This window comes from Monopterus albus, unplaced genomic scaffold (assembly GCF_001952655.1).
Source record: "Monopterus albus unplaced genomic scaffold, M_albus_1.0 scaffold242.1, whole genome shotgun sequence".
Taxonomy (NCBI): Eukaryota; Metazoa; Chordata; class Actinopteri; order Synbranchiformes; family Synbranchidae; genus Monopterus; species Monopterus albus.
In genome coordinates this window covers 225,223-234,704 of record NW_018128122.1, presented here as the reverse complement: position 1 = coordinate 234,704, position 9,482 = coordinate 225,223, and the positions used below count along the sequence as shown (strand labels likewise).

At 40.4% G+C, this 9,482-nt stretch overlaps 2 protein-coding genes and 1 non-coding gene across 3 annotated transcripts in view; 2 read left to right on the top strand and 1 right to left on the bottom strand.

The window, feature by feature from the left end:
* Nucleotides 1–5,905, top strand: part of nol11 (nucleolar protein 11) — a 13,588-nt gene extending 7,683 nt beyond the window's left edge. Inside the window, exons 11-18 of the mRNA XM_020620592.1 lie at nucleotides 580–645; nucleotides 760–944; nucleotides 1,378–1,503; nucleotides 2,756–3,007; nucleotides 3,213–3,291; nucleotides 3,571–3,663; nucleotides 5,050–5,146; nucleotides 5,316–5,905. Of these exons, the coding sequence (XP_020476248.1) occupies nucleotides 580–645; nucleotides 760–944; nucleotides 1,378–1,503; nucleotides 2,756–3,007; nucleotides 3,213–3,291; nucleotides 3,571–3,663; nucleotides 5,050–5,146; nucleotides 5,316–5,449 (1,032 nt within the window). The 3' untranslated portion in view covers nucleotides 5,450–5,905. The remainder of the gene's footprint in view (nucleotides 1–579; nucleotides 646–759; nucleotides 945–1,377; nucleotides 1,504–2,755; nucleotides 3,008–3,212; nucleotides 3,292–3,570; nucleotides 3,664–5,049; nucleotides 5,147–5,315) is intronic.
* A 733-nt stretch (nucleotides 5,906–6,638) lies between these two features.
* On the bottom strand, nucleotides 6,639–6,720 carry trnas-aga (transfer RNA serine (anticodon AGA)). Its single transcript has one exon. It is a non-coding gene; the product is annotated as a tRNA-Ser (tRNA).
* An 844-nt stretch (nucleotides 6,721–7,564) lies between these two features.
* Nucleotides 7,565–9,482, top strand: part of LOC109972002 (nucleosome-remodeling factor subunit BPTF) — a 47,212-nt gene continuing 45,294 nt past the window's right edge. Inside the window, exon 1 of the mRNA XM_020620584.1 lies at nucleotides 7,565–8,566. Within this exon, the coding sequence (XP_020476240.1) occupies nucleotides 7,993–8,566 (574 nt within the window). The 5' untranslated portion in view covers nucleotides 7,565–7,992. The remainder of the gene's footprint in view (nucleotides 8,567–9,482) is intronic.

The following is a 9,482-nucleotide window of genomic DNA, read 5'->3' as shown; positions in this document are numbered from 1 at the left end:
TGTCCCATTACTTTTGGTCCCTTAACAAGTGGGAGGCACATATGCAAACTGTTGTAATTCCTACACCGTTCACCTGATTTGGATGTAAATACCCTCAAATTAAAGCTGACAGTCTGCAGTTAAAGCACATCTTGTTCGTTTCATTTCAAATCCATTGTGGTGGTGTATAGAGCCAAAAATGTTAGAATTGTGTCGATGTCGCAATATTTATGGACCTGACTGTACATTTGCAAGGGGAGAATTCTTCTGCTCCTGCTCTGTTATACTTTATTGTATAACAGAGAGTCTATTTCTTTATTTGTACTTCTATGTTTAATGGCATACTGTGTAGTAAACAAGTCGGTCTCAAAAAACAATTTAGCCTTGCCATTGAAATAATGAATAAACTTGCACACACATTAGAATCATAATGGCACCAATTGCTGTTGCAATGTAACACAACTTTTACAAATCAGTTGTACACTGCATCTGCATAGTGTTTGAAGAGTAATGGTTCAGTGCTGTTCCTGTCAGTGTTAATTTATATGTCCTGTTGTCTGTGCTAGATCCTTAATTAGATTCATTTCTCCTTCCATATAGAGAACAACCCGGAGGACCCAGTCAACACCTAGTTTAACAACTGATCAAGTTCTGGAGCTCATCAAGGTAAATATTTGTTCTGTAATGAATCTCTAGTAAAACACGTAATTTAGCAGGGTTAACAAAAAATGTATACCAACCAATTCTGAGATGATAATGTAGTTTCTTTTTCTCATACAGACGGCACCAATAGAAGAGGTCCAGAAAGAGGTGGAGGGGCTGGTCTCCAGGGCAGACACTCAAGACCTGCAGCCATCAGTGGGGCAGTTAGCATCAGCGCTTGTGTCCAGAAGCCTGGCTGATCCAGCCTTCTACACTCCTGCCACCCTGGCACAGCTGGTGCACACACAATGCCTCTGCCACAGGTTAGTAAGGCATGGCAGCGGGAGCATGATGACATAAAAGTATTGACTCTCAAAGTTGTCTAATTGGGCTTAGTATGCAGAATGTGTTTCTATGCCTGCATTTGAACTCAAAGGTCATAATTGGTTTGATTTTGTATTGATTTGATTTTATAGTTACTTACAGACTGTGGTTTTAACTTTGTGTAATTTTAACTTTTCCTTTTTGTTAGTTTATGTGTCTTAACATGTTCTGCTTCTGTTTTTATATGTTTTGTTGTGAAGCACTTTGAGTACCCTTGGGTGTTGTAAAGCACTATATAAACAAATAAATTATTATTATTATTATTTGCATAATTTTACAGAAAACATAAACCAAATTGCCCAAATCACACAGACTAATAGAGTAAATGATCCACTGTTGAATGTGACCATTTACCTTTATGACCATCTACAGTGTGTGTCCTGACCTTGTGCTCCTGGCCCTGGAGAGGAAGGATTACTTTCTATGTCAGCTCTGCTTGCACTTCTTCCCTGACATCCCTGAAGCTGTCACCTGTGCCTGTCTCAAGACCTTTATCAGGTAAAATCAAAACCTAAAAATAGAGTAAACCCTGTGATGGACATTGTGATACAGCAAGAATTGATGTCTCCAAAGTAATACATTTTAAAATTTTACAGGGGCTTTTAACAATTGATTTACATTTTTTAGTTTGGTGGCACTAATTGCATCAAATATCCTGCATACGGTACAAGGCCGTCCCAAGTTTATATGATGCAATTTGATGTGGGAGCCCTCCACCACCTCTGTGTGTTGTCACTGCTTGATCATTCGCACACGTGCTGTAAATCTAACACACCCAATTATCAATTTTATAAACTGTAGCTGTTTGCTTACATCATATCATTGTCAGCCCAGCATGTTTTTACCCATATGGGTTTTAATCTTAAAATGTAGCAAACTCACCAAAGTGATACTAAGTGCTAAATACTTAGTGGCATACTGAAAGTGGTGTATTGAAAACTAATCAAATAAACCAGCAGACAATTAGTAACTAGTCACACAAACATACCTTTATCTTGATGTTTTTTTCATCCTTTGCTTTCTTCTTTGTTCTTTTCTCTGCTTAAGAGTCATATTTTCTTTTTTGCAACAACTTTTTTGCTGCTTTTTCCATGTAACTCAAAATTCGGGTCTGACTGACTGTGATTGCATCACAATGCAATTAACAGCCATTACAGTGCACATGTGCATAAACAAGCTCTCTTGTGGGACATTTTAAGTGCTCATGGGGGCCCTAAGCAGACGCTTAGTTCACTTATGCATGGGCTGGATCTGATACAGTATAACAGACTTGCTTTACCAGTTTAATCATCTGATTATTAGCCTCACTCTGTGAAAGGTCAAATGAATAAATACCAGTACAGTGGAACTATGGATTGCGAGTGTTTTGCAAGACAAGCAAAAATTTTGATTCGATAAACGAATACGAGTAGTACATACGCTTTGTCTGCCGAGCGTCACGTCATAACTGAGCCGATGGTTCCCGCGCCTCACTCGTATAGTCAGCAATGGCCCCTCACGCCAGCCACGATTCTTTTCAAAGGTAAAGTGCAGGTTAATTTGTTTTAATTGTACTTTATACTGTATTTTGTATTACTGTAATCATTTTTATTAATATATGGTTGTGGAACGACTCATCTGAGTTTCCATTATTTCTTATGGGGAAATTCACTTTGATATACGAGTGCTTTGGATTACGAGCACATTGCCGGAACGAATTATACTCACAATCCAAGGTTTCACTATATGCTGTTCTGCCTTTGTCTCGCAGTATGTCAGACATGGATGCAGAGAAAGCGAGCCTGGAGCCTGACAGTGTCTGCTTCATGAAAACACTCATCTCAAAGGAGCGTGGACAGACAGGCTTGCAGAATGGTTTCAGCCCCACCTCCTTCGAGGAGGACTGCTCAGATGCCCTCAGTGGAGGTGGCACCGTCCTAAAGAGCGGAGCAGAAGACAAAGAGAAGACCTCAACTGCACCAGAACAGACGTGTCCAGTGGGATTACACAAGGCTGTTCTGCTGTATCCTCCCACTGCACGATTGCTCACACACATTTTTGCCATTCTGTGAGGGCGTTTGCCACTGTTAGATATTTTTAAAATGTTGTAGTTAAACAGCATTAATATGAACCATTGGATACATAAAGATGCAGCAGTAGGATATGAAACCATAGTTTAAAAAGCCTGAGAAATGTTAATGTATGAGATCTTAACTCGAGCCACAAAGGAATGAGGTCCTGCAGACAGCTTACAGTGACATGTTCCTCCTCCCACATCTAAAAGATCTCTCCTCTCATCATGTTGTTGTAAGTGGTTGTTTTATTTTCATCTCTAGTTCATTGTGTGTAAACTCAAGGTACAGTTTACAGCTCCCTAGTTTCCAGTTTGTTTTTTTTATCCACAGTGTCTGAGTGTGATCTGTTTTACTACATATAAAAGTCCACATTAAAAACAGTAGTACATACTGTATAGTTAATTTCATGTTGCACATGTGATGGTCTGGTTATGTAACAAGCTTAGTTGAACCAAATATAGAGGCATAAAAACTATGCTTACAGTGTTAATTTTCTTTCTCCTACAATCAGCTTTTCCTCCAGTACCTCCAGTTCCTCTACCTAAAATATTCCCAGGATGTTTTCCCACAGGTGCATGGACTGAGATCACCAAGTCTGACTCAGGTATGTACCAGTGTCTAACTAGATAATTGGGGTGCAGGCAGTGTCTGTCACTGCAAGATGCATTAAGTGGCAAGTCCGGAGGCAGAAGAAAGCATTTTGCAGACAGTCTTGTCAAATTGAGATTCAGCGGTGGTTGAACCTGAACTGCATGTGGTCTGGATTCAGTTCAGCCACAATATGTATTCAACAGAAAGAGATGGACGGTAAAACATAGAAAATACAGCTGCTAGAGAGTTGAAGCATTGTTGTGCCAGTTGTGATTGTCTTTGCCAAAATCTCATCAATGTTGTCTGATTTCTAATTTTTTTTTGTTTTGTTTCCCCAACTTAAAAAAAAAAAAAAGTATATAATAAAGTGACCGCAGGATCTTAGAGTTTGTATGAATTTATTTATAATGTGGAGCCATGTATCTTGTGGATTTCTTCTTCACAGACGCAATATCACTGACCCGCCCCAGGTGGAATCCAGGCTAAATGTGGCCTCCTCTGAGAAGTTCAAACATTTGCATGCTCACAGACCTATTGATTATTGTTTAACAACTCTACACTTTGACTGACTTTACACAAACTAACAAATGTAATGGGAAAATCCAAGTTCATGAGCAGGTGGTTGGTGATGCTGAATTTGAACCATGGCTGAGGCCAATCACTGGGAACAACCGGCAGCCATATTATTCAGTGTGGAAGAAAGCAGTAACTGTATCCCCGTGCAAACCATGTATGATTTTTATTAATCGTAATCGATGTATTAACTCGCACTATACATTTAAATCGGCCACACGGCCAGGATTGGCAGCTTCACTGCACACACTGTATATTTACTTAAGGATCAACGCTGTCCAGACCCATATGCACAATGCTAGTCACAAATCTGCCATGTGATGCAGACAGCAGCTATGTATCAAGAATTTCTGTGCTAAACCGGCTACATCGCTACTCTGTACCACCACTGAAGCTACTACAACGGCTGTCGCTTCTTCTGCTGACCTCAAGGTCATGATGCCACATCAGTGCTGCACACAGAGGTTCTGTGGTGGTGAAATTCCACTTTCTCAATTCCAAAAAAAGGAATTTCAGTCAGTGAATAGTAAATATATGTTAGCGCTGCTGATGTAACTAATTATAATTTGAAGTGGCTTTGAGGTTTTTAAATACCCGTTAAAGGTATTGAATCTAACTTCATGGTTCCTGCATATACCCTGTATAAACTTGTAACAAACTTGTAAAAGCACTGTCAATGTGATATACAGAAATCTCCCAGCAATAATTAAAATGCTTTGTCAATTAATTGTTCACCACAAATGGTGGAATGCAACATTTAGGTTTGGAAAAAAAATTACATTTGTTACTCTGTTTTACATTTGTAACACTTTGCATTTGATTATAGATCATGGATTGGATGTGCTTGGTGTTGGATGCACATTTCACAATACTAGTGATGACTCCAGAGGTCAAAGGCTTACTGCTGAACTTTTTTTTGTTAAGTCTCAGGTAACACGTCTTCCCCTTCATCCACTCTCTAATTGTGTCTTTGATACAGTGATTGTGTAGAAACTGTTTATTATGGCCTACATATTACTGCAGTTGTATAAGTAAAATATTTATTAAAATTAACCTGAAAAAGAACTAAAAAATAAAAGAATTAAGACCAAGATCCCTTCTCGTGCCCTCAGGTGAGACTGGTTTCGGAGCTTGGAAAGATCGAAGGCAGCCTCAAAGAGCTAAATAAGATGAAAGTGAAGAAGGATGTCGGACAGTACTCCATTGAAGTCATTGAGCTGTTATAGAATGTGTACAGAATACGTTTATTAAATCATTGAGCATAATGTCTCCTTTAACTTTTTACCTGCACTGATGCTACTAGCCATCAACTCAAGTTGCATGAATTTTACAGTTTGATGTTCAATTAACCTGCGGACGAGTTTGAATGGTGTTTTAAAATTGTGTAAAACAATGAAAATTGGACCTTACAGTTTAAAGTTTTGCACTCTGATTATGCTCTGTGCATATGTCCAGCTCCTTAATACTGGTTTTGTCAGCTACATGGAAAAGCATCCATAATCCATAATGAATATTTGCCTGTGACAATGAATGGCTGTTTTTGGATACATCCTTACACAACAGAGTATTAATAAATCTCTGAGCCCTGACTTTGTATATGCTTCTTTTCCCCTTTGTTTTTCTGGTTTTCCGTTTATGTGTAAAACAATTCTACAGTGAGAAAATTGTTAATCCATGTGTGACTTTGTAAATGTTTTTTTTTTTTTTTTTTTATTAAAAGGTGTTAACAAACGCAGATAGTACTGGATGCCTTGAAGTTCTTGGATTGTGATGTGTGTAGCCTACAGTAGTTTGTGGTAACAACTACAGGTCAACAATTTGCATAGATTTTTTTATTCCTTTATTATCATTAGGTTATATTACAAAATGTGACTGAGCCAGTTCATTTTAGAGCAAGTGGTTGCTGAACAAGAACAACCTGTGCTAATTCGGTACTCGAAAACAAGATCTATGACACAAGACCTACAGTAAATATTCTGACGCCCGTTTCTTGCAAGGGTTATATGGACAGTGGTATGAAGTAAATGTACAAGAGGGGCTGCAGCAATAGTGTAATCACAGAGTTGAACCTACAATTCTGGGATATTTAGCAAGTTCTTACATTAACGAAGAACACATTATTATGCATTAATAGATGCGAACATTTGAAGCAGTACCATAGAGTTTCATGGACTTGGCTGAAATCTTTTAAAGTAAGAAGTTAAAATCTGTAGCAATTATATTTTAAGTTAGTGATGTGTCAAAATATTATTGCAGTTCTACCACCATTTTGACTATGTCCCTCAACTACTGGGTCGCTTTTATAATTAGGTACCTAACCAACTAGCAAAATTTAGCCGAGTCCTATACAACAACAAAACTGAATGGCTTGGACCACGTCCATGATATTTTTTACTATGTTGTCAAGACCAAAAACGTTGTCGGCAGGATTCGAACCTGCGCGGGGAGACCCCAATGGATTTCTAGTCCATCGCCTTAACCACTCGGCCACGACAACAGACACTTTAATATTGCTGTAATGGCCACATAAAATTTTATACATAGCTACATCTTTTCAGGTTGTATGTTTTTTCTATCGAAAGGAAAGAGATTCTTTCAACTTTACCGGCTAATTAGCTACTTGTTATGTCTTTGTCTGCTGCTTAAGTAGCTGGCCCAATTAAGAAGAAAAGAAAAGCAAACTTAAAAGAACGTACCGTTATTTAAGTTCTCAATTTAAACCCATCATAAACGCAAAAGTGGAGGGTGTCGCGGAAAACCCACTAGGTCACGACTCCACTTCTACTCTGGTTGTGGGCTACATTGTTAGAATATTTTTGTTCGGCGGGAGTTCTGCATTGCTCCAGCTGTACTTCAGTTCACTGCACGTCTAAAATGGAGCCAGTTTCCTTGTTAATACTCAAAAAGTGAAATCAAAGTTGTATAAAATTGCATTTTGGTTAAGACATAAATTACACTATTCGTTAAAATTACGACATTTTAATCGCAAAAACGTGTTGTTAACTTTTACGACGAGTTATTTAGATTCATGTTATAGTGCTACATGTACGTATGCTTATCTTCTCGCCTCGCTATGCTGTGACGATGGTGGCGACAGGGCCGAAATGAACAAAGGTATTTAACTGAATACACTCCACTAACCTTTGATTTTAACTACACTGCAGGACCAACAAACGCTAATAAGGTACTATAGGTGGATAGCATTTGGATGGATAACACATTTTATGAACTAGCACGGCAATTGCGTCTATTGTGGAATAGCGAGTCACGTGACCTCGCATCCACTCACGCCTGCTAGTGTCAAGTTAGAAATAAAAACAACACTTCCGAATGTGACACAGTCCAGTCGTTTAAAACAAACTGCCGCAGTAGACATAAATGATGGACATAACCGAATCTGTATTCATGCATGTCTTGTACATTAGGATATTTATTTATTCTTCGTTTTTGTAATTATAAATGTGATTTTGCTTTGAAGGGGGTAGCGCTGTGCTTCCGGTACAATCACTATCTGCGTTTAGCTTGACGGAGCTGTGGGGCCTGCTGTGTTTTCAACGGAGGGAGAGCCGAGAAGAAAAATGGCGTCTGTAGACGACTCGGAGCGGGATACCGGCCATTCAGTTTGAGCTTTCCGATCTGAATTGAGACCGGGGCTTGGTGGGGGACTCATCGGGAACCATTGCCTGATCTGTTGTTTTTTTTTTCTCCGGCGTGCGCGGCTTATTCGAACACCGAGATTGAAGCTGAACAGAAGAGACTCTCTCCTACAATGAGGGGGAGAAGAGGAAGGCCGCCCAAACAAGCAGCCGTGATGCGGGAAGGTTCACCCGGGCCAGTCCGCGGCTCTCGGGGCGGCAGGAGTAGAGGGCTGCGTGGACGGGGAAGAGGCAGAGGACGGGGTAGGGGACGCGGAGGAAGTGGAGGTGTTTGCGGCACTGGCTCTGCAGAGGTGGATACAGAAATCTCCGGCCGAGAGAACTTTCATTCGTCCCGGGGCCGCAGGAAAGTTGGAGCCTCAACCACAGGGGCGGCCGCGGCATCGCGGGGCAGAGGAGGTAGGGGGAGAGGCAGGGGCTCGAGAGGCGGCCGCGGCGGCAGAGGCGGAGTGAGACGGCCTCAAACCAAGGTGGTCTACGACGACAACAGCGACGAGGAAGATGATAATTTAAGCTACAGGTCAGACGAAGATGAACTCCTGAATGATAACCCTTCGTCGGATCTTGAAGAAGAGGAGGCCTTGGGAAACGACTCTGACTATCTGGAGGCACTACCAGAGGATGATGATGCCAGCTACTGTACCGAGAGTAGTTCTAGGAGCCACAGCACGCTCGGTAGCACCCCAGGTACGTTCGTTTGCGAGTGCACGCACTTTAGCAGAGCATGTTTGCATTACTCAAAGTGTGCACTTTATGTTTAGCTTAGTACAGAAACCAAGCCGCATTGTTCAAAATGGAGCTTGCACTCAGAAACAGGCCTTTGTTTACCGTGTGCTCTGCTGGCCGCTGGCTTGCAGAACTGCTCCTCGCTTCAACCGGCTCTCATGTGTTTGACTTTTGTCATTTTAGCGCATTTTTTTTTGTTGTAAATTTATGATGAAGAATTTAATCGTACTTTTGTCCCTTTTTTTTAACCAGACTTTTTCTATGCACGCCGTAATGACCGTTTTCATACGCAGAGAGAAACAGGATGTGTGAACGGGGTTTGCTACTTTCCTATTATTTCATTCATTCAGCATTTTAAACTTATGTAAAAGAATAGTAAGGCCAGTTTTTACTTTGTGGATTGTCTTCCATAAAAAAAAACTAGTTTGTAAACCCGCTTGCCTCTGATTAACACTTCATTGTTCCACTTTTTTCTAAAGCTGTAATATTAAAGTAAGTGTCAGTCGTTAAATACATTTTTTCCACGTAGAACCTTTAGACCTATGTACCTGTTCTACCTCGATTTCACAATACATATTTCACTTGAATAATGCTCCCAAATGAGTTTTACAGGACTTTGTTTTGAAGAGAGGCGCTCTTTTTTCACTTGTTGCAAACAACTCATTACGCGGGGCATCGTTACCATAGTAACCCTTCTTATGTTTATCAGGTGAGCAAGTTGCGCCCCTCACGTTCCCAGTTCTACGCAAGCGTGTTAATAAAGTTACCTGCAACAATCAGTGGACACATCTGTTACGTAAAGTAATGCGCTAGAAGTGAGTGGCAGTCACTGGAAGAAATTCTAGATAGGACTGGAAAAAATATCTGCAAGGATGAG